Genomic DNA, 25,814 nt, shown 5'->3' with positions numbered 1-25,814 from the left:
GTTAATATAAAATTGAGAGTACTTGTACATAGAATAAGAATGGTGTTTAACTCAATAATTTTTTTTTATCACTGTTCACATGACTACTTCAGAGTTCCATTTTTAGCTCACCTGGGTCAAAGGTTCAGCTGAGCTTTTCTGATCAAAACTTTCCATTGTCTGTCATTGGCATTGTTATCGAATACATGTACTTTTCACATTTTCATCTTCTCCATAACCACTTGGCCAATTTTAACCAAACTTCACACAAATCATCCTTGGGTTATTCAAATGCATACATGTCCAAGATCTAATCCGATTTTGATATCGACAATATCAAATTGATATCGAGTCGATTTTGTGGTGCCTGCTTTCATTGTCGATATCGACATTCCCATAATGATATCGTATTGATATCGACAATCTTTATTCTAAATGTGTTTGAATTTATAGTCTTAGTATACACAGCATAATGCCAACCTATGATGTCAAAATCGACATTCTCACAACAATATCGTATCAATAGAAATCATTTCTATTTCAGTTCTAACACTACTTTTAAAACAATCGTGATTTGATTTAAGCTCTAAGAGAAATCAAACCTACTTATTTCCTTGTACAACCATTACAAAAACGATCATGATTCAATATTGACAGAAAGAAAAATAATTTGTTTTAGTTCTAACACTATGTTTAAAATGATCGTGATTCGATATTGTCAATATCAACAGGAAGAGAAATCAATCCTATTTTAGTCCTCATCAACCATTACATAAATGATTATGATTCGATATCATCGATGTCGACAGGAAGAGAATTTCTTTTAATTTTAGTTCTAACACTACATGAAGAAAATCAATCCTTTTTCAATATCAACAGGATTGATTTTATATTGTTTAATGTCCCTCTAGAAAATTTTTCTCTCATATGGAGACGTCACCACTGCCGGTGGAGGGCTGCAAAATTTAGGCCTATGCTCGGCGCTTACACCAGGGAGAGATCTATAACGTACCACGTGACACGGGACCTCGGTTATAACAATCTCATACCGATTGTTAGGTCGTTCTTGGCACGGGACCTCGGTTATAGCAATCTCATACCGATTGTTAGGTCGTTCTTGGCACGGGACCTCAGTTATAGCAATCTCATACCGATTGTTAGGTCGTTCTTGGCACACTGATTTTGACTCAGGATAGCGCCATTTGCCTGATCTGGATGTGGGGCTCACGGCTGGTGTGGCCAGTCGGCAGGGGATGCTTGCTCCTTTTGGGTACCTAGTCCCACCTCTGGTGTGTCCAGGGGTTCGTGTTTGCCCAACTGTCTATTTTGTGTTTGTGGGAGTTGTGAGATTGATCACTGTTTGTTATTTTCACCTATCGCCTCTTACGGCAAAGCAAGGGTACTGAAGACCTATTCTAACACGGATCCCCAAACCTATATTTGCCCTCATACAGGATATTGATTTGATATCAACAAGATATCATCAGTAAAGGTTTGTGATTATCAGAGTGGTACTTATCAGTGCGATATCATGTTTGGTATGTCAATATCGTATCTACATCATGTCTTAGACATAACTCTTCAAATAAGGGGCAATGCTCTTCTAGATGGGGAGATAATAGTGAAATAGCAACAAGAGGCCCACAGGCCGTATCCGTCACCCGAGTACTAGTAAAAAGTATCACTACTCCCAAGGGCTATGAAATCTAGAATAGATTTCCTGTTCTGAATATCTAAGCTAAATTCTAATGTTCAGCAACAGTATAAAACAAGGTGTGCAATGCCCTCAAAAGTGCATACACTGATGAAAGGCATAATATAATAGGTGTATTAAATTAAAACATCCAGTCAAAACCCTGGGTTGTGAAATTCACCATTTTTTGTACTTCCTTTTCTGCTATTCCTAAGTATGCATTAAATTTTAGATTTTATACAGTATCAGCAAACTTACACTTAAACACTATTTACTAAGTTTGGCCCACTCTGGGGTCAGAACCCCTACTCTGGGGATCATCAAATTTGCAATTTAGGTAAAAGACTACCTGCTCTTTCTAAATATCCATTTAGTATCAATAACACTAAAGGAGATGTTATTTTTAAAGTGTTTTACACATAGACAATGTATAGTAAGTTTGGCCCTGCCCTGGGGTCAGAACCCCTACCCTGGGGATCATGAAATTTACAAGTTTGGTAGAAATCTTCCTGCTCTACATCACTATGCATTTAGTTTTTTCTTACATGTGTGCAGTTCGAGAAGAAAATTTTTGAAAATTGGTCAATTTTGGACAGTTTATGCCCCGCCCCTAAGGCCCCAGGAATCCTGAAATTTACAATTTAAGGCCCCCTTGTTCCAAAGATGCTTCATATCAACTTTGAAAAGAATTGGAATGATAGTTATCAAGAATAAGTTAAAAAGGTCTATTGTTCACACATTTAATAACTGACCATTTTAACCCCACCCTGATACCAAAACCCCTACCCCTGGGATCATCAAATTTACAATTTTGGTAAAGGACTACCTGTTATTTCTAAATATATCTATTTACTTTCAATTTAGTATCAATAGCACTACAGAAGACATTATTTAAGTGTTTTACACATAAACACTATACACTGTTTGACCCCAGGGGTGCTGGAGTCCTGAAATTTACAATTTATGCCCCCCTTGTCCCAAAGATGCTTCATACCAAATTGAAAAGAATTGGACTGGTAGTTATAAAGAGGAAGTTAAAAACATTTGTTAACGCACGATGACGGGCAACAACCAATTGCACTAAAAATACACTGACAAATTTTGAAAATCTTCTTCAGAACCAGCAGGCCAATTTCAATCAAACTTGGTACAAATCATCCTTGAGTAAAGGGAATTTAAGTTTGTTCAAATGAAGGGCCATGCCCCCCTTCAAAAGGAGATAATCACAAAAATGCAAAAATAGGGTGGGGTCATTTGAATATATTCTTCTCAAGACCTGCTGGGCCAGAAAAGTTTAAATTTACATGAAAGCTTCCCGAAATAATGCACATTATGTTTATTAAAATCATGGCCCCCGGGGGTAGGGAAGGGCCACAATAGGAAATTTTACATGTGTATAGGGAAAAATCTTTTTTCAAGAACTACTGGGCCAGACAAGTTCAAAGTTACAAGGTAGCTTCCCGACATAGTGCAGATTCAGATTTGTGCAGATCACAGCCCCTGGGGGTAGGATGGGGCCACAATAGGGATTCAAAGTTTTACATGCAAATATTAAGGGAAAAATCTTTTTAAGAACCACTGGTTCAGAAAAGTTCAAATTTATATGGCAGCTTCCTGACATAGTGCAGATTCAAGTTTGTAAATATCATAGCCCCCAGGGGTAGGTGGGGCCACAATAAGGGATCAAAGTTTTACATGCGAAATATACATGTATATGGAAAATCTTTAATTTAAAATATGGGCTCAGGTGAGTGATGTGGACCATGGGTCTCTTGTTGAAGCAGCTGTCTATAATTATGTCAAAAAGCCTAGTTTTTGATACCTTAAGAGGAATGTTTGTGTAAAGTGTTGAAAAGTGGTACGTTTTGATGCTGTTGATTTCGAAAAAGTTTTGTGTTTTCAAATTTATTAAAAGTTCTTTGGCATTTTTGAAAATCCACATTTCATTTACACCACTTCTCGCATATGAGGTGGCACAATACATCCGAAGTTTCTTCACTGCAATTAACATTTTCGTGAGGGATAAACACTGTTTCGGTGTTACCAAGGAGGTTTTGCACATTTTAAAATTTATTCCATACAGCATGTAACATACATTCATGAAGGTATTGTAAGTATGTTTTCAGCAATTATATTCAAGAACAGAAAATACAAACTAGAACTGCCTTAATTAGTTGGATTGATATACCCCTAGCCAAGTTTACCTGAAATGGGGCAGAAATTCAGATGGAGAATGGTGGAAGTTTATGGTAAAGGATGGTTGAAATTCAAGGTAAAGAATGGTGGGTAGAGAATGGTGGAAATTCAAGGTAGAGGATGGTGGAAGATGTACTTTAGAGTTATGTATTGTGAACTCAGCTGAAAGAGAACTGGAGACCATTTTCCTATCTCAGAGTCAATTATATTTGACCTTTGACATTTTGAACCCCAAATTGATAGGGATCATCCTCATCACCTGGTGAAACGGAAAATCTCTATATCGGAACCCAACTCTATATCAGACCCCAGCTCTCTATATCAGAGCCCAGCTTTCTATATCAGAGCCCAGCTCTCTATATCAGACCCCAGCTCTCTATATCGGAGCCCAGCTTTCTATATCGGAGCCCAGCTTTCTATATCAGAGCCCAACTCTATATCAGAGCCCAATTCTATATCAGACCCCAGCTCTCTATATCAGAGCCCAGCTTTCTATATCAGAGCCCAGCCCTCTATATCGGAGCCCAGCTCTTTATATTGGAGCCAAAGCCAAGCTCTCTATATCAGAGCCAAGCTCTCTATATCAGACCCCAGCTCTCTATATCGGAGCCAAAGCCCAGCTTTCTACATCAGAGCCCAGCTCTCTATATCGGAGCCCAGCTCTCTATATCAGAGCCAGAGTCCAGCTTTCTACATCAGAGCCCAGATCTCTATATCAGAGCCAAAGCCCAGCTCTCTATATCAGAGCCAAAGCCCAGCTCTCTATACCGCAGCCCAGCTCTCTATATCAAACCCCAAAATTAATAGGGATCATCATCATTCCATGGCTTGTCAATGTTTAAGTTGATGACTCCAGGTAAAAAGGAGAAATTATTTAAGGCTTAAAAAACTATTTTCCTTTATCTGTGTCAAGTTTGCTTGACCTTAAACCTTTGACCACAAGATTGATAGGAATCATCTTCATTCCATGGCAGGTGACTCCAAGTGAAAAGGATATTCACTTGGCCTGGAAATCAATCTGTCTACAGACAAACAACCCAATTTCAGTATACCCCGTAACTTTGTTGTGAGGCATAAAACAAACATGTTTCTTCATATCATAATAGAGACCTAAATTCTTTAAGTAAATACAATGTAAAAGTTTTTAAAATATTTCTAACGTTCGGTTTGTATTTGCAAACTAATTATAACAAAAAATGCAAACCAACCTATTCATTTTTTAAATTTTTTATTTTACCCCGTTTCCTTTAATTTGTACAAATGAAGAAGTGAACATGTAAAAAAATCACAGGTGTACTCCTCATCTTAGTTTGTGTTTAACCCGGGGAAATCCAAATATCCCATTCGATTCAGTGGCCACCACTACAAAATAAATAAATAGCAGGTACTGATAATTTATGTTTCTTTAACCACTACCATACATAAAAGACATTTTCTTAATTTGCTAGTTCTTTCCAGAGATTGGATATTATACAGCTGAACATCAATTTAAACATTCCATATGGTAGTAAAATTCTACGTACCCTGAAGAATATTCTAGACTCCAACAACCCATATGGTAGTAAAATTCTACGTACCCTGAAGAATATTCTAGACTCCAACAACCCATATGGAACTGGACCATAATCTCTGGAGTCTTCAGATTCAGCTTTATTATCTCCCTCTAGCCACACATGCCCTTTAGGTACCTGCAAAATTTATAAACAAGAAACCAATTAGCTACATCACTCACCTCACCTAGTGCATTTCCCCATCCCAATATGCCCCCTTTTGTGGCCTCACATTGAACTCAAGATGACAAGCCTGCATGATGAGAATTACCCTGAATCATGGAAACCTAGTAAGTTAGTATGGTCACTTCATAATCGGGAGACCCAGTTCATTCTTGATCCCGGGGCCACATCAACCCATGTTTAACATAAGTAGTGACTCTTCCTTTACCAAGCGCCCAGTATTAAAAGTGAAAGTCACTGGCTTTTCTGATATCACTTCGAAAATGACAAAGTATTTTTTTTTAAAACTAGATGTGTTGGCACGATACAAATGCCCCCGCCTACAGTTAAGTCAAATGTAAGAAATCCATCAAATCCATCAAAGTATGGCATTGAAGTGGTATTGAGATTGTATGTTACAATGAATGTGGTATTGAGATTGTATGTTACATTGAATGTGGTATTGAGATTGTATGTTACATTGAATGTGGTATTGAGATTGTATGTTACATTGAATGTGGTATTGAGATTGAATGTTACATTGAATGTGGTATTGAGATTGTATGTTACATTGAATGTGGTATTGAGATTGTATGTTACATCGAATGTGGTATTGAGATTGTATGTTACTTTGAATGTGGTATTGAGATTGTATGTTACATTGAATGTGGTATTGAGATTGTATGTTACATCGAATGTGGTATTGAGATTGTATGTTACATCGAATGTGGTATTGAGATTGTATGTTACATCGAATGTGGTATTGAGATTGTATGTTACATCGAATGTGGTATTGTATGTTACATTGAATGTGGTATTGAGATTGTATGTTACATTGAATGTGGTATTGAGATTGTATGTTACATTGAATGTGGTATTGAGATTGTATGTTACATGCATTTAGTACAATGAAGAACTCAGCAACAATCCTTTATATGTTTTAACAGTCATGAAATAAATACATACTTTATAAAAGGGGCACAATTCCATCAAAAATCAATGAACCGGAAGAAAACTAAATTCAATCTGTAACTCATCAATATACACCTGCATACAAAAAATCAGTTCAATATTTCAAGGCGTTTAGAAAAAAGTCTGGAAAACTGGTCCTAACAGTAATTTTTCAACATTAAAGGGGCACAATTTCATAAAAAATTAACAAACCGAAAAAAAATTAAACTAGATCTGTAACTCATAGATCTGTAATACAAAAAATCAATTCATTATCTCAAGGTGTTTAGAAAAAAGGTCAGGATAACTGGGTGTCGTAAAAGGATGGAAAAGGGTAAAACTATATGCCCCAAGAACTTTGTGGCAGGGGCATAAAAACTACTTAAATTTTTACATCATTAAAGAGTTTAAGGAGAAATAAGTAAGAAAAACTGAAAATTAGATGACATGCCTCTCAATCCAGCGCATCACCAAGACACATCATGCCCCCTCATTACAAAGTAAATTCATATTATTAATCAATAACAATTATTACCAAAGGAGATTAGGGATCTTTGAAACACTCAAGATTATTCCGTATAGTGTCCCTACATGCCCATTCAGCTGACATGTCATTATACCTCTTGAATTGTTCAAATAACTCGATAACTGAAATGATATTTCAAATCACATTTCATTTTATTTAAGGTAGTACTCTACATCGTCATAATGGCTGACTTCCTTTAAAAACATGGATGAAAAAATCGATACCAGCAATATTGGACTTTTCCTTTTCCATTTAAATACCTAGCAGAGTAGCTCAGTAGGTTAGAATACTGACTGCTGAACTGTGGGTCGCAGGTTCGAGTCCAGCGGGGGTTTTAATTTTTTTTCAGATTACCTTCTACTAAAACTGTATTTTTTGACAAAATAAAGTAAATTTGAAAATTTTCAAATTCAAAATATTGTTGTACATATCCTCAACTTTCCATCTACATCAAATTTCTCTGGTGTAGCGTACCTCCTTAATCACCTAAATCCAGGATATATTTAGATAAGTTCTTTCACACCATGTGAAGTACATAAGTGTACTTCACAATTTTCAGTTGTAGAAAGAAATGCCCCAAAACTAAAGGCGTGGCAAATCATTTCCACAGCCTTAACATAATAATCATTAATTAATCTTTTAATTGACAGATACAATTTAGCTCTTATCAAAATGACCTTTGCATGTCCAGTTGAACTCCTTGAAACAACATGGCTTAGATCATTGCAATTTGGCTCAAGTATCAAAATGACCTTATCCCGTGGGGATCCGGGTTAGAATAGGTCCTCAGTACCCCCTTGCTTGTCGTAAGAGGTGACTAAATGGGGAGGTCTTTTGGATGAGACCGCAAAAACTGCAGTCCCGTGTCACAGCAGGTGTGGCACGATAAAGATCCCTCCCTACTCAAAGGCCATAAGCGCCGAGCATAGGACTAAATTTTGCAGCCCTTCACCGGCAGTGGTGATGTCTCCATATGAGTGAAATATTCTCGCGAGGGACGTTAAACAATATTCAATCAATCAATCAAAATGACCTTTGCATGTCCAGCTGAACTTGAAACATCATGGTTCAGATCACTACTTGGGAAAACTGGAATGACTCTATCTGTTGTCTGTATTTTTGGCATTCAAAGTTGAATATTTCTTTGTTAGAAACAAAATAATTATTTATATTGTTAAATCATAATACATGTATTTCATGGGGGGGAAATGTGTATTTCTTGATGTAGTAATTTTTAATAAGATTATTACATTACTCTTATATTTGCAGGGATTATCTCCCTTTCGCCTAAAGATACTGTTGAAATTGTCCCAGTGGTTGATGTGAAAAGTAAACAGTCATCAGATTTACAGCCTCAGACGAGATTGACTTCCAACAAACTTTGAACAGGAGAGCTAAAAAGTAAATCTGGTCAACATCAAATCATCAGGACATGTTATGTTTTGCTATCCATTACTGATTCTAATATATTTCACAAAATCTAGTTTTTTATATAACGGGAATGATGGAAGGATGAGTTGATTTGTATAATCAGCAAAAGCTGATTACATACATGTAGCAATTTATGGAACACGAGATTAACATCAACTCAAATAAGTGAAGGTATCTTTAATTTATTTGAAGATGTCATCAATTCATTTGATGCATGCTACAATTCAAAGGTCTCTTTAAATAATCAATTATATCTACAATTCTGAATTATTGTGCACAGTATTTGAATTGCTATTAGCATAATTATTCTGCTGAATTGATAAGCACTATAATTGAATTGTTGCTCTCTTAAAATGATTTATGCTCTCTTAAAATGAATTAATGATATCAACAATCAAATTGATGTGTGCTAAAATTCAGTTGAAGAGAGCAATTATTCAATTGATGCACACATCAATTCAATTAATGCGTGCAATAATTGAATCATTGCTCTCTTCAATTAATTCAACATATCCACAACTAATGATCTCTTTAATGTGAATCATTACTCTCTTTGAAAAAATTCATGTGCACATTAATTCCTTATATACAAATAATTAAGTTGATGTGTGCATCAAATCAATTATTGCTCTCATTAATTCAATTAATGTGCACATCAATGTGCATGCATCAAATCAACTATTGCTCTCTTCAATTGAATTAATGCACACATCATATAGGGTTATTGAACTTATATTGGTGAATATTGGCACGAGTTGGCTGTAAAAATGCACGAGCTTGCGAGTGCATTTTGACAGTCAATGAGTGCCAATATTCACCAATATAAGTTCAATAACCCTTTTATTATATAGCTAAAGTATTTAGTTGTTAAATTATCCAAAATAGACGAGGATTCATCAATATTGGCAGAGTGCAATAACAGCATGCATTTCCTAACTGTTCAATATTTAACCCGTCATTAATGCATGAAGCAAACTGATTTTGTAAATGGGGACATCATAATTTATGTACAATAAAACATTTTGCTTAAGTAAATATCAAATACCGGCTCTGTCAGATTCGGAGGACCGTCGTCTGCCATTTTGGCTTGTTTACGTTGTTACGGTAATGTCAATATTGAACGCTTATACTCGGAATGTTTCGGGCGCATACAATTTACGCAATGCAAAGTTAGCGTTCAATAAATTCTCAGGATATTGAACGCTAACATTCTCTAGATTTTACGCAGATTTTATATTAGACTATTTATTAGCTATATAATAATATTAATTATTGCTCTTGTCAATTGAATTTAATGTGTGAATCTAATCAATTATTGATTTCATCAATTGAACTAATGCACACTTCAATTCAATTATTGTGTGCAATAACTGAATTAATGATATCTTCAAATAATTAAAGATATCTTCAATTCATTGAGTTTATGTTAATTTGGCACTCCAAAGAAATTGCCCCACACTTTTATCATAAAGAAAAAGATCAAAGGCATTTATTCTTTATATTCATATCATTATGTATAGGCTATTCTGTGTGGGCTATTATATATAGGCTATTATATATAGGCTATTATATATAGGCTATTATGTATAGGCTATTATGTATAGGCTATTATGTATAGACTATATTATGTATAGGCTATTATGTATAGAATAATATTATGTATAGTCTATTCTGTATAGGCTATTATGTGTAGGCTATTATGTATATGCTATTATGTATAGAATAATATTATGCATAGGCTATTCTGTATAGGCTATTCTGTATAGGCTATATTATGTATAGGCTATTATGTATAGAATAATATTATGCATAGGCTATTCTGTATAAGCTATTATGTATAGACTATATTATGTATATGCTATTATGTATAGGCTATTATGTATAGGCTATTATGTGTTGGCTATTCTGTATGGGTTATTATGTATATGCTATTCTATAGGCTATCATGTGTAGGTATTCTGTATAGGTTATTCTGTATAGGCTATTATGTATAGGTTATTATGTGTAGGTATTATGTACAGGTATTATGTGTAGGTATTATGTGTAGGTATTATGTATGGGCTTTTATGTGTAGGTATTATGTACAGGTATTATGCGTAGGTATTATGTGTAGGTATTATGTACAGGTATTATGTATGGGCTTTAATGCGTAGGTATTATGTATAGGTATTGTGTATAGGTATTATGTGTAGGTATTATGTGTAGGTATTATGTATGGGCTTTTATGTGTAGGTATTATGTACAGGTATTATGCATAGGTATTATGTGTAGGTATTATGTACAGGTATTATGTGTAGGTATTATGTACAGGTATTATGTGTAGGTATTATGTACAGACAATTATGTACAGGTATTATGTGTAGGTATTACGTGTAGGTATTATGTACAGGTATTATGTGTAGGTATTATGTACAATTATGTGTAGGTATTGTGTACAGGTATTATGTGTAGGTATTATGTACAGGTATTATGTGTAGGTATTATGTACAGGTATTATGTGTAGGTATTATGTATAAGTATTGTGTATAGGCTATTATGTGTAGGTATCGTGTACAGGTATTATGTGTAGGTATTGTGTACAGTAGGGCTGGGACGATTCAGGGTTAGCTTGATTCGGTTCGGTTTCGATTCAGAACAGCACGGTTTGGTTATTTTCGATTCGGTTCATGTTAGGTCCAATTTATCTAATGACACCACAAAAATTAACAATTTTAATGAGTAGCATATTTGATTTGATTTAATTCAAGTTATATAACTATATGTTGTCATTTGTAAACATCATATCTATTCATAATGACATTTTATAACTTTGATAGAAAAAAGAAAACACTGACAGTCTATCAAAATCTGTTATATTAATGTGCTGCATAAGTTTTGGATTATTAAACAAATCTATAGTGAATCTAAAATGTATATGATATTGTTTTCATTGATATGCAAAAATTCAACAATTCTATCAATTGAGAGTCTTTGAAAATCTCTCCTTTATTGATTTACTTCTCTCATGTTAACTGTCAAATCTGTGTCATTACCTACGATGTTGATTTCACTCCACCACTGACAGAAATGCTATATGTCATGTAAAGATAAACTGCAATGATCTTACGGACCATATTCTGTTGGTATCTGAGTGGTGAAAATGCTAACTCTTAACACAGTAGTGATTTAGATCTCCGTTGCATAAAAAACCACATGTTTTCAACATCACTCGGACGCCATATTTGTTGTTTTGGTGTAAGTAAAATCTAAACCGAACCGAACCGAAATCCAGAATTTGTAATCGGTGCATCGAATTGAATGGTATGAATCGCGGTGCACTGAAATTTTTGGTGCACCGCACAGCCCTAGTGTACAGGTATTATGTGTAGGTATTATGTACAGGTATTATTTGTAGGTATTATGTACAGGTATTATGTGTAGGTATTGTGTACAGGTATTATGTGTAGGTATTATGTACAGGTATTATGTGTAGGTATTATGTACAGGTATTATGTGTAGGTATTATGTACAGGTATTATGTATAGGTATTGTGTATAGGCTATTATGTGTAGGTATATGTGTAGGCAATTGTGTATAGGCTTTTATATCTAGTTAAAAGGCAAGTTGCACATCACAATGCTTTCATCAAGATATAAAAGTACAATGAAACAGCAAGTTTTTTAATAATATACAAATGTACAGATAAAATATTGATAAATGTAAATCTGTGTATCAACAATTATTATAATATACAAATGTACAGATAAAATATTGATAAATGTAAATCTTTGTATCAACAATTATTATAATATACAAATGTACAGATAAAATATTGATAAATGTAAATCTGTTTTAATAATATACAAATGTACAGATAACATATTGATAAATGTAAATCTGTGTATCAACAATTATTTGGGGTTAATCTATTTCACAGATATGAAGACATATACTGACATGTACATTACTGTAAACCCACTTTTATTCACGTGTTAGAACTTCATCACTGTGAATATTTCACGCCGCAAACCAGTCCTTTGACACCTTGTATTTGCTTTAAGATTTGTTTTAATAGCAAAAATCACTTGCTGTGTACCAGTTTATCACTGGTGAATCACGAAATAAAATTATCATGATAAAAGTTGGTTTATAGTGCATACTGAGCCTATTCTGGTGGTGTTCATATTCCAATGTAGTCATTCATAAGTACTACTTATCAATCAATACCAAAATATACTGGTGTAAATCATTGTAAATGTAGTACATTATGTATTGAAATACTTTGATTATTTACATGTAGTTCTAAAATAGTTCATAACCTACAATGTGCTTAATTTCTTGATACCTTAACGATTTTCCCATCTTCTTTTATGATTTTATCATGCTCCATGCCTACTAGTCTTTTACAAATCAGACTGCTGGGTCGGTAAGGGCTTTTGGAAATAACTATGTCACCTCTACAAAAAAATACGATAATATTCATTAGCCGGTAATTAATTCTAAAAATAACAATACACTTACATGATTTATATGCACACCAAACATCTTTATGGTTGATGCATGTGCTCCATCTTTAAAATGGTTGTAAAGGCATAAAACAAGAGTCCCATGGGTCACATCGCTTACCTGAGTCACCTTGGTTCCCTTGTAAAACTTTGTTCCTATTGTAGCCCCAACAATGTTGGACGATGGACAATGGGTTATCAGAAAAGCTCACTTGAGCTTTCAGCTCAGGTGAGCTAATAAAAAGCACTAGAAATTACCAACAACTTGAACAATATTCAATTGTCAAATCTTTGGGGCGACCTATCCCTTTTTTTGGGAACAATATGATAATTACATAGAAATAAATGTAACAAGAGGCCCACAGGCCACATCACTCACATGAATCACCTTGGCCCTGCCATTGCCTGTTCAGATGTTGTGATTTTTAAAAGATTTTTTTATCAATCTTTATTCCCATGAAAATTTTGACCCTATACTATAACCTCAACCTAGCCCTAATGGTTCACAACATAACTGAAAATGAATTCACATAACACAGAGATGTATGGCACACCATATTTATACAGATTTTTTGGAATTGAGAAGCAGTAGACAATGTTTGATGGTTGATTATAGCCAATAAATGGACTTTATTTCCAGTTCACCATGACGATGTGAGAGGTAAGACCTTGACATTGTGGCTTTTAAATGGTAGGGGTATAATTATTATATCATATCAAACTTTTCGCTGAAAATTTCAAGCGATGCAGCTGGTAAAAAAGAAAACCAAGATGGTGGCGTGATATACCTTGTAAATAGTTTGTTTATAGGAAGACAATTTTTTTTTCATTATAGATATTCAAAATGCCGAGTGCCTGCATACAAGGTATATGTTCTGAGTGACCTTGACCTTTCCAAAATGATCTTGAGTGACATTTGCCTGAAAGCCATCTTCCTTTTAATTATTTGTGTGATATATGATCAATACCTGTAAAACTGTTGAAATAAGGACATTTTTCCTTATATATGTTCTGGGTGACCATAACCTTTCCAAAATGACCTTGATCCAAAAGTCTCCTGTCCCAAGGTATATTTGTGATCAATTTTTGATAAAAACTTTAAGAGATGGGAACTTTTATATCACAACCTGTTGAAATATCGAAAACTTTTATGTTCTGAGTGACCTTGTTCTTTCCAAAATGACCTTGAGACACCTTGGTCTGCAAGTCCTTTTCTCAAGAATTATATTAATTCTGATGAAAGGATTAAGTGATATGAGCTTGTATAGACAGAGCACGACAGCGACTACATAAAAATGTATTATGAATAACTCTGAAACAAAAAAGACAACTTTTCATTCATAAATCAAGATAACCTTCATGTTTATTTGCAATTCTTCAAATCTAGAATGACATGGTACTGAAACTGTCTACACTTCAATTGTAATATGAACTTCACTAGAAAATCAATTATTTACAATATTGGAGAAATTCTTTTCACTCAATATACTGAGAAACATTGCACATAAATCAGGGTAAATCTTGGCCTCTTTTCATCAGAACAATCAAACAGACAAATATTGTTTGGTAAACACAACACTAGAACTCTTTATGCAAACATACTATCATGCATATATGACTTACTTCTGCAATCTGTGGTTGGAAACACTGATGTATTCAATCAATGCTTTATCACTGGAATGAATTGTTGGATGCATAGAATCTCCTGTAAGCTGTTAATAAAAATATTACAATTTTTAAACAAGAGGCCCACAGGCCTTATCAGTCGCATGAATACTAGTGAAAAAGTATCACTACTTCCATGGGCTATGAAATCTGGAAAAAAATTTCTGTTCTGAATATCTAAGATAAATTCTAATGTTCTGCAACAGTATAAAACAATATGTGTTCTTAAAACTTCACTGACCTCCAAAGTGCATACACTGATGAAAGGCTTTAAATAAAAATTAATTAATTAAAAAAATTTATTCAAGTGTTTTACTCATAAACACTATATAACAAGTTTAACCCCACTCTGGGGTCAGAACCCCTACCCCGGGGATCATGAAATTTACAAGTTTGGTAGAGGCCTTTCTGCTCTACATCACTATGCATTTAGTTTTTCTTACATGTGTGTGGTTCTTGAGAAGATTTTTGAAAATTGGTAATTTTTGCCCTGCCCCTAAGGCCCCAGGGGCGCAGGAATCCTGAAATTTACTATTTATGTTCCCCTTGTTCCAGAGATGCTTCATACCAATTTTAAAAAGAATTGGAATGATAGTTAACAAGAAGAAGTTAAAAAGGTCTATTGTTCACACATTTAATAACTGACCATTTTGGCCCCACCCTAATACCAAAACCCCTACCCCTGGAATAATCAAACTTATAATTTTGGTAAAGGACGACCTGTTCTTTCTAAATATCTATTTACTTTCAATTTAGTATCAATAGCACTAAAGAAGATGTAATTTAAGTGTTTTACACATAAACATTATGTAACATGTTTGGCCCCGCCCTGGGGACAGAACCCCTACCCCGGGGATCATGAAATTTACAATTTTGGTAGAGGCCTTCCTGCCCTACATCATTATGCATAAATTAGTTTTTCTTACATGTGTGTGGTTCTTGAGAAGATTTTTGAAAATTGGTCAATTTTGGGCAGTTTTTGCCCCACGCCTAGGGCCCCAGGGGTGCTGGAGTCCTGAAATTTAAAGTTCATGTCCTCCTTGTCCCAATGATGCTTCATATCAAATTTGAAAAGAATTGGACTGGCAGTTATTAAGAAGAAGTTACAAATGTTCAATTGTTAATTCAGGTATGTTAACTCAGGTGACCTAAAAAATTTATACAATAATTGTACTTATTTCAAAGATTCATAAATTCATATTTTATCACTTTTCACATTTGCTCTGCATTGTTAATGTTCATGCATGTACACCACTAACATGATTAGTTTTTACTTTAAGTCATATAATTTACATTCTACTTTTATTTCTGTCAGAATTCTCAGTCGTGAAATTCAACGTTCTATATATCGATCAAGATTCATATGTGAACTGTTCACAACTGCAATACATGAGGAAATGGCCATCATTTCAATCTGTAAAGCTAGATATTAAAAACAAAAACTTTGGATATGTAAATATTGAACATTACATGGATATGTAAATATTGAACATTACAAGAAAGTTGTGCTCACTAATCTTCTAAGCACAAGGAGTGTAGTCAGTTCTGATCAGCTTTCTGTATTATATATCTGCTATAACTTTAACATATCTGCCAACTAGCTTTATACTCCTTGACTAAGGATTCTAAAGAGGCTGGGTTTATTTTCAAAAGTTCCTGAATACGATATCTAATTTTAATTTATAGTTGGATGCACACATTAATATTAATATCCAATATTGACATGATTATCTACGACTTAAATTATCTAATATACTATCATAATGAATATTTTTGGAAATCATTATGATACTTACTTTTACTTTGATAAACTTTTATTGTAGCGGGATTGAATGTTTTTCTTCTTCTTTTTTTCATTAATGAAGTCTTTTAAATGACTATATACAACATTTTCTATTGGTTTAAAAATATGTAATGTACCATTCATAGACCATACAGCCTTGTTAAATTTTATGTGTATGTGAAATAAGGTGTCAATTTACATCCATGGTCCATGCCACCCTGTTAGCAAAGAGCAGAGTTCCACATCCAGCACAATAGGCACCAAACAAGATCCTCAGCATGTTTAACTGCGCTGATCTCCACCGATCTGAAGACTTCTGATCAGTCTGCAATAAACCAAAGTAATTCTTTCCCTCAAATGTTATGCATAATTTTAACAAATGAATATAAATTATACTAAAACAACAATTTCAAAGTAATATTATGTAAACTACAGAACATGATAAAATGCAGAAATCACTTACATGTCAGACTTGCAGTAACAAAATATGAAGTGATAAAGAAAATCGGCTAATCTAAACGAAATCTGTTGATCCACTCACTTCCATGTGTAGAGAACTAATTGACGTGATAACGGAAAAAATCCTTCCAAAATTGTGAAAGACTTTAATTTTCATTTATGAAATACTTTTAGTTTAGAAAGTATATACAAAAGAGTAAACAGAAGACTTTTCACAGAAGCATATTTTTTTTAGAAAGCTTAAATGTCATGATCATGAATAATATGCCTGTTTGAAGAATCTCATATTCATACTTACATAAACTTTCTAAACCACATTTTTATCTTTAAATTTCACACTGTGATATATTTTATTAAATTTTAATTCTCATTGTACCCTATTGTGGATCTGATTAAGTTCTGTTCTAAAAATGTAGACATGTTTTAAAACACGACAATACTGAAAATAATTTAAAGCAGTCGAAAAGGCAAATCCTGATATCCCGACTGGGATTGCAAAAATATCCCAATACCAATTTTCTAAAAATACCTCCCGTTTTACAACAGCAAACCCCCATTTTTAACCTGAATTTGAAATCCCACACCATTTCTTTATGGCTAGCCAATCAGAAATCAGGACAAAAATCAGCAATTGCTGTTTACCTGTGTCAAGTGGTATCAGGGTGGGGTAATTTACCTGGTCTACCTGTGTTGGGGTGTTCATTGGACAGTGAAGAGCATGTTTTGATAGTAATTAATCGGGAAGACAGATTTCAAAATTAAAATATTCTTTATACACAAACGTGAATGACAACGATGATAGTGTCGCAACCAAACATTCACGATTTTTGCCGTTAAGGATATCTGACATCATCCCAAGATATGCAATGGTATGTCAAATATAATTTTTCAATTATGAGGCTATTTGAATCTAAGGCAATGTATTATAAAATTATAAGGGGCCTAGTATTCAATAAACTTTGACACAGTTTGTGATGTAATGTAATTCGCATAAGTTTGTAGTCAAATTTGATATTACAGATGTAGCAAGTAGCCTTAATTTACAATCAAAAACATATATTGTGATGATTTTTTTTCTTCTGGTAATTATTTCAGATGTCAAGGGTGCAAAAGTCACAAACTTCATGGCAGGGCAGAACACTCTTTTTCTGGTTGCAGATTGCCACTCTACAAGGCAGTCGTACCTAAATGTATGTTCTTTAAGTTAAATTTTGATAAATGATCCAGTCATGTTATGGTGTAAACAGATGCAACTTTAATCATTACTTAATAATATGTATGTAACTTATTTTTGGAGGGGATATCCAACATGTTAGTTTTAATATCTATAACTTTTTGCTGAATGGTTGATGATTTAAATAAAATAATTATGTATATTTTTCAAAGTGTGTGTTTTTTTTAAAATATATAGTTTTGTTGAAGTTAATGGTCAAACACACTTGATATTGAGTTAATATGTACGATACATGTACAATAATTAGATTGATATTTTCTTTGAAAAGCCAAATATATTTTTTTGACAAATTGTTGCAAATTTAGAGCTTTGAAAAAAGCTTGTCGCCCTCAAAATCCCCAATGGTAATTTTTAAAAGTTGGCATGAATGAGTATGACATCACAATGCACTTTTTACATCATTAGTGTCATATTTCTCATGAATAGGCAGATCAAATGTCTAAAGTCAAGTAACAAGATGTTAAAATGCTGTGACAGTTATCAGTACATGTTTGGATAACTTTTAAAAAATTCTTTTTATCATGTTATGGAGGGTGAAGCCCTCTCACGGCCCAAAGGAGCTCTCCTTATAGGTAACACATATATACATGTTTAAAAGGAAAATATAGAAAACTAATGAAAAACAAGATGTGTTTGTGAAACACAAATGCCCCCGATAATGGCCAATTCCGAAGATGGCCAAGGTCATAGGGGCAAATATCTTGGTACCAGTAGAAAGATCTTGTCAAAAGAAATGCTCATGTACAATATGAAAGCTCTAATATTTACCATTTAGAAGTTATGACCAATGTAAAAAAAAAATTAAAAGTAGGCCAAATGTCAAAGAAAAAAGGTTCAATACCAACGGAAAGGTCTTGTAACAAGGAATACTCGTGTAAAATATCAAAGCTCTATCACTTATTGTTCAAAAGTTATTAGCAAGGTTAAAGTTTTCAAAAAGTAGATCAAACTCCAAGGTTTACGTCACAGGGTCAAAAATGTTGGTACCTACGAAAAGGTCTTGTTACAAGGAATACTCATGTGAAATATCAAAGCTCTATCACTTACTGTTCAAAAGTTATTTGCAAGGTTAAAGTTTTCAAAAAGTAGGTCAAACTCCAAGGTCAACGTCACGGGGTCAAAAATGTTGGTACCCACAGAAAGGTCTTGTTACAAGGAATACTCATGTGAAATATCAAAGCTCTATCACTTATTGTTCAAAAGTTATTAGCAAGGTTAATGTTTTCAAAAAGTAGGTCAAACTCCAAGGTCAAGGTCACGGGGTCAAAAATGTTGGTACCCACAGAAAGGTCTTGTCACAAGAAAATCTCATGTGAAATATCAAAGCTCTATCACTTACTGTTCAAAAGTTATTAGCAAGGTTAAAGTTTCAGACAGAATGACAGATAGGACAAAAACAATATGCCCCCCCGATCTTCTTCGATCTCGGGGGCATAATTAAACCATACCTATGGAACTTGAAAATTTTGGTCCCAATGGCGTCTATTCAAATACTAGCGCGTAGACATGTATTTCTCCATTTTGAATCTGGTCTATCCTAGTTCACGTCGTTCTGAGATGTTACATATAAACATCCATAAAAGCATGTAAATCTTATTTTCTTAATCATGTATAATCAATCCTCAATTAACGTGATTTGTGTCATGTCTCCTATGTTTGTGTATTTGCTAAACACCGACGCTGAATATGACGCCAAAATGCACTGGTTACATCAGTTGCATAGAGTTTCCCGCGTTCACTGAATAGGCGGATCAAAAATGTCTAAAGTTAGAATACTTTGATTGAGCTCTGTCCTCACACGTTAAGTGCTAATATTTCGTGATGTAATAGTCATGTTATGGGTCTAGATACTAATGCCAACATTGTTTGCTTCGCCCTGAAACATGGTCACGCCATAAGACATATTAGAGGGCAAAGCCCTCTCACTGCCGTTTGGGCTGTGAGAGCAGAGCTCTCCCTATAGGTAACACGTATATACATGTTTAAAAGGAAAATATAGAAAACTAGTGAAAAATTAAACCATACCTATGGAACTTGAAATTTTTGGTCCCAATGGCGTCGGTTCGAATACTATCGTGTGGACATGTATTTCTCCATTTTGAAATGTTGCATAAAATCCGTAAAAGCATGTAAATCTTATTTTCTTAATCATATTGGCCCTAAAATCACTCCTGGTCTCGAGTAACGCAAAATTTGTAACTTGTCTCCTCCTATGTTTATGAATTTGCTAAACACCGACGTTGAATATGACATCACAATGCACTGTTTACATCAGTTGCATATAGTTTCCCGCGTTCAATGAATAGGCGGATCAAAAATGTCTAAGTCAGAATACTTTGATTGAGCTCTGTCCTCACACGTTAGGTGCTACCTTCGGGATATTTTTTGTCCTATTATGGATCTACATACTAATGCTAATAATTTTTGCTTCGCCCTCAAACACGGTCACGCTGTAAAGCATATTAGATATAAATACTAACACCGATACTTTCTGCTTCACATGGTCAAGCCATTGGACATATTAGAGGGCGAAGCCCTCTCACGGCCTGAAGGGCCGTGAGAGCGGAGCTCTCCCTATAGGTAACACGTATATACATGTTTAAAAGGAAAATATAGGAAAATAATGAAAAATTAAACCATACCTATGGAACTTGAAAAGTTTGGTACCAATGGCGTCGATTCGAATATTAGCGCATGGACATGTATTCCTCCATTTTGAATCTTGTCTACCCTAGTTCACGTCGTTCTGAGATGTTACACATAAAATCCGTAAAAGCATGTAAATCTTCTTTTCTTAATCATATATAATCACTCCACGATTAACGCCATGTTTTTTGTTGTGGTTCAAACGCTTTGTTTTTAAATTTGCTAAATAATGACACTGAATATGACGTCACAATGTAGTGTTTACATCAATTGTGTTATATTTCCTGCGTTCAATATATAGGCGTATTAAATGTCCAAAATTAGGATGCTTTGATACAGCTCCATCCGCAAGCTAACTTCGGGTTGTTTTTGTCCTGTTTTGGAGATAGATACTAATGTCAAAACTTTTTTGCTTCGCCCTCAAACAGTCACGCCGTAAAACATATTACTGTACATTAATTAATAATAGAGGGCGAAGCCCTCTCATGAGAGCGGAGGTAACACATATATACAGGTTTAAAAGGAAAATAATGAAAAATTAAACCATACCTATGGAACTTGAAAAGTTTGGTACCAATGGCGTTGATTCGAATATTAGCACATGGACATGTATTCCTCCATTTTGAATCTCGTCTACCCTAGTTCACTTCGTTCTGAGATGTTACATAAAATCCGTAAAAGCATGTAAATCTTATTTTCTTAATCATATATAATCACTCCACGATTAACGCCATGTATTTTGTTGTGGTTCAAATGCTACGTTTGTAAATTTGCTAAATAACGATGCTGAATATGACGTCACAATGTACTGTACAGTTTAAATCGATTGCATTATATTTCCCACGTTCAATATGTAGGCCAGATCAAATGTCCAAAATTAGGATGCTTTGATACAGCTCTGTCCTCGTGCTAACTTCGGGTTATTTTTGTCCTGTTTTGGATATAGATACTAATGCCAAAACTTTTTTGCTTCGCCCTCAAACACGGTCAAGCTGTAAAACATATTAGCGAGCGGAGCGCTGGCTCGTACTGCGAGCTCTAATGACTAGAGCACGGGAAATAATCCGAGCTAAATCTCAACCTCTAACAAGAATTTTTTTTTGATGCCAAACCCAGAAGTCCCTCGTACAAAATGGCGGATGGTTCGATTTGTAAAATAATAATAAAAAAAATCTTTGGAGTATTACAAACCTTTCTTATTTGAAAGGAAAGGATGACAATCATATTCTTCCTCCTTTCTTTTTCTTTTTAAAATATTGTCTAACGAAATGTAAACAGTCACGTCACAACTACCAGGCTACGTCACAACACGCTCGTTGCATTTCCCACTAAACTGGTTCCTACATTGGCGAGAAGAGCAAGACAGTAATCCTACGTATCGACAGTGAACTAGATAAGTTTTCCTTGTTTTCAATATAAATTTTTTGAAAATGTATTCAGATATGCTGCGCTCGTCCCAACGGTCACACCGTAATCATATTATTAACATATCTATAAAATAATTATATAGTACAACTATATGCATGTCCAACCATCAAATGATGACCAAATGCCAAATTCTTCTTCAATATAACAATTACAGTTTACTGATCAAATATCTTCACGATCTTCGATCCCAGGGTCATGAATTGTGATCTCGAGACTCGAGCGATGTGAAATACTGAGGACTGCACTGCATAATGCATTCTATCAAATAAATATCTCTCCAAAATCCCCTGCTCAAATCAGTTCCTACCTCAGTACATAATCATGATAATGTTTTGCATCTATATCACAGGAAAATGATCATGATGTAACAACAAGGCCTACATCTTGCATGAAGGTGAGGAGAAAAACAGTACAGTACGAACAGGAAGTGTTATATATCACAAATTCAGAAAACCCAACCCGGACAGAACGAAAAGTTCAGATTTTGACAAATTTGCATCAGTAATATTGAATGCAGTATTCTGATCATAGACAATTGTAGAATGAAATTAATTCAAACAGTATAGAAAATGGGCCTATCATCAGACGTAGTTATGCGTATTGTTCCAAACAGGTTGGGGGGGGGGGGGGGGGGTGTTACATGTAGAAGGCCTAAGGTTTACTCTGGTGGTCAATGTTGAATTTTTTTCAGAGCATGAAAATTGTTATCACACCCACTATAAACAAAGGGAGGATGTATAAACAACGTTTGTCCTAATATTTGATTTCGATAACAAAATACACATAGAATGGAGGGTGGGGTAGGGTGTCCATTTTTTGAAAAGGTTCATTTTTTTGTTTTTGTGTGTTAATTTTACATGCAAAGTCAGATACATTGGAAAGACACCCCACCCCCTTTAATTTAAGTAGTAGTCCTGAGGGACTGGTCAATATTTGTCACCTGGGTGGGACCGGTGCAATACATCAATGGGACATGAACTTTTTTTTAAAACTCGCCCATGGAACCTAAACATATTTTACATAGCTTAATGGATGGTGAGATGTTTACTATGAGAGAGAGAGAGAGAGAGAGAGAGAGAGAGAGCAGTTATAAAAATGAGAACAGTGACAAGAATGCAAGAGATTTTTTTAAAATTTGATTTTGCATAGATATGTATGTCAATAACTTGTGTGAACCTTACGCAACTCAACTTCTTCATGGAATATACTGAGGGTGCTACTATTGGTAGTAGGGAGAGTGCATTTTCATATACAGGAGTGGATCCAGGGGAGTGGACTCCACATATAGTTTTGTCCAGGGATCCATCCAAACTAGGGACTAACACTTGGTGTTTAACAACTAGAAGTGCATGAAAATAGACAAATACAATGTATATTTATTCTTTAGCAAGCCTAGGGTGTGGTGGCTTCTGACTCTGTCCACTACCCCTCTATATGTGCAGCAAAGTAGAACAATCATATTGTTCAGAATCGTGATCTTTATCACATTGATTAAAAATGTCTGCATTTGCATGTAGTCAATAAACATAGATTAAGCTTAATACATGTTAGTTTGTATCTGGTAAGAATACATTGAAATTGATCCATTCAAAACACAGGTGTCTGTATACCAAGAATTCACACAAGGTACTACATATTTGTAACTTGATATTGTACTGAATGATACCAGGCTCCTAGAATGCTGTAATTTGAATTTGAAGGGAATATGCAATGTAAGAGCATTTAATTACTACCCATTCCTTCTACAATAATTTATCTACAAAACTATATCATATGACATGGCTGCATTCATTACCTCTTATCTCTGAAAACAGTGACAGAACATTAGTCTTATATACCATATAATAGATTTTTCTTTGGTTGGAAATTCTTGTGATTTGATCCTTAAATGGTAGCAAATTATATTATATCATATATGTGTGTTCCAATTCTGCATTTGCATTATATCTAAATATATCTATAAGCATGCATATATATTTTGCAATTGTAACTCTTACGGATTTTTCTTATCCGCAGAAATTGGACAATCATGGAAAACAACTGTTATACAGTATTCCTTTGTAAAATTTTGATCCCCTATTGAGGTCCCATCCTAACCCCTCTCTATTGGGGAGGAGTGATTTGAACAAACTCGAATTTGCACTACCTGACGGTATATTGATTTGATTACTCGTGGCTCTGCTGTTTTCGAGAAAGAAGACTTTTCTCTATATAACTCTACCTAAATCTAGGGACCATGGTTTAAATAAACTTGAATCTGAAAAACCTAAGGAAGCATGATCACTTCATGGTGGGGCCATATAAACACAAAACCAAACACAGACTAGAGTTAGGAAATAAACCCACACTTTCAGCTTTATAAAAACTAGAAATGCAAACAATAGGATAATTTATTAATGCAAACTTTTGCATTTTATAACAGTAGAATTGTTATTGGTGTTTCAATAAGTCAATTAAAACATTTTTGAATAATGTAGTGGATATTGATCTGCCTTGAGTTTCATCTTGTCCAATTCTTCTACTGTTGGTGGTTCCTCGAGTTTGATGTAGTCACGTTTTGGTAAGATTCGACGAGGACGGTCAGTGTCCACGAGACGCACTCGTGCAAAATACCCTATGTATGGTCGATCAATGTCAAGCTTCTCCTTCATGCATTCATCAAATACCAGCTGAGGTTTCCTACAACTAAAACAGAGGAATAATTTTAGGACCGATCATTCAGTATATTAATATTCATTGATATCTATCCTCACATGGATCTGCTACCCATCATATACTGATAATAAATAAACATAATAAAATATCACCTATCATATTTCTATGGACCACAAAACTTACCAATATTCTTGCTCATACAAAGATCTGACACTCTGACATAAGCTTGCAACTTACAACCCCACTCGGCTAAGGTTTGTACAAAATCAACAGAAAATGAAAGCATAAATTTAGTGATAATTTGAATGTAAACTACCATACTATTTTAGCAGGGTTCATATTTTGGAGAAAATTTGTTGTTTGCAGAAATGGCCCGTGAACCACAATTAAAAGATTGATTTAAAAAATCAACAGAAAAGAAATTTATTACATTACTGGCACTTATCATTAAGTCTGCATTGAATCACACATGAAAAGAAAGACTTCAACTGAAAGATTACATTAGATACAGGTTCCATATACATGTATCTAGTAACATGTTTCATTCGTTGTATACAGTGTAAAGCAATAACAAGCTAGTAATGTACTAGCTGCAGAACTGTAGCTCTCCGAAAAAAGTTATGTTGACAGACCGGTCTGTTAACATAACTTTTTTCAAAGAGCTACAGTTCTGCAGCAAGTAATGTACATGCATTGGTTTGCACAATTCATGTAATTTCTGGCATATCTGATTGTGATTTGGTCATTGAAAATGTTGATTAAAATTAATAATGAAGAATTGATGATATGGTAAAAACATCTTGTTCCAGATCTAGATAAGTTGCAGACTAATATTTACAGACTTTGTTACATCATGACCTAACAATGCCTGCGAAAAAAATCACAAAATGGACCCATAAATACATATAAGATCAGTGACAAAAATTATTGTACAGTAACATTATTTTTCATCAATTACACATCAAGGACCGC

At 34.4% G+C, this 25,814-nt stretch overlaps 2 protein-coding genes across 12 annotated transcripts in view; both read right to left on the bottom strand.

The window, feature by feature from the left end:
- Nucleotides 1-5,079: 5,079 nt before the first annotated feature.
- On the bottom strand, nt 5,080-22,634 carry LOC125648439 (mitochondrial inner membrane protease subunit 1-like). Of its 11 annotated transcripts, XM_048875559.2 has the most exons (8): nt 22,495-22,612; nt 21,309-21,412; nt 20,756-21,133; nt 16,620-16,745; nt 14,596-14,684; nt 12,813-12,924; nt 5,446-5,556; nt 5,080-5,230 (listed from the first exon to the last, which is right to left on the bottom strand). In XM_048875559.2, exons 4-8 carry the CDS (start codon nt 16,698-16,700, stop codon nt 5,174-5,176), a joined length of 450 nt encoding a protein of 149 aa, XP_048731516.1. In that variant the 5' UTR covers nt 16,701-16,745; nt 20,756-21,133; nt 21,309-21,412; nt 22,495-22,612; the 3' UTR covers nt 5,080-5,173. The 11 variants fall into 11 exon arrangements, with proteins under 11 accessions (XP_048731516.1, XP_055995624.1, XP_055995629.1 ...); XM_056139649.1 differs by having other exon boundaries at nt 5,080-5,556; nt 22,495-22,617; XM_056139654.1 differs by lacking the exon at nt 20,756-21,133.
- A 1,925-nt stretch (nt 22,635-24,559) lies between these two features.
- LOC125648437 (NADH dehydrogenase [ubiquinone] 1 alpha subcomplex subunit 8-like) overlaps nt 24,560-25,814 on the bottom strand; it is a 3,519-nt gene continuing 2,264 nt past the window's right edge. The window contains exon 3 of the mRNA XM_048875556.2: nt 24,560-24,872. Coding sequence (XP_048731513.1) covers nt 24,641-24,872 — 232 coding nt within the window. The 3' untranslated portion in view covers nt 24,560-24,640. The remainder of the gene's footprint in view (nt 24,873-25,814) is intronic.

Source organism: Ostrea edulis, chromosome 6, assembly GCF_947568905.1.
Source record: "Ostrea edulis chromosome 6, xbOstEdul1.1, whole genome shotgun sequence".
Taxonomy (NCBI): Eukaryota; Metazoa; Mollusca; class Bivalvia; order Ostreida; family Ostreidae; genus Ostrea; species Ostrea edulis.
The sequence above is the reverse complement of the archived record's forward strand: the minus strand, read 5'-3'. Positions and strand labels throughout refer to the sequence as shown.

What these genes read in the sequence shown, in the direction of transcription:
- LOC125648439 (XM_056139648.1), bottom strand. Translation starts at nt 16,700, where the DNA reads ATGCTGAGGATCTTGTTTGGTGCCTATTGTGCTGGATGTGGAACTCTG. An exon ending in GGGTGGCATGGACCATGGAT is followed by an intron (nt 14,685 to 16,619) that starts GTAAATTGACAC and finishes TTTTATTAACAG; the next exon opens with CTTACAGGAGATTCTATGCA. An exon ending in TCCAACCACAGATTGCAGAA is followed by an intron (nt 12,925 to 14,595) that starts GTAAGTCATATA and finishes ATTTTTTTGTAG; the next exon opens with AGGTGACATAGTTATTTCCA.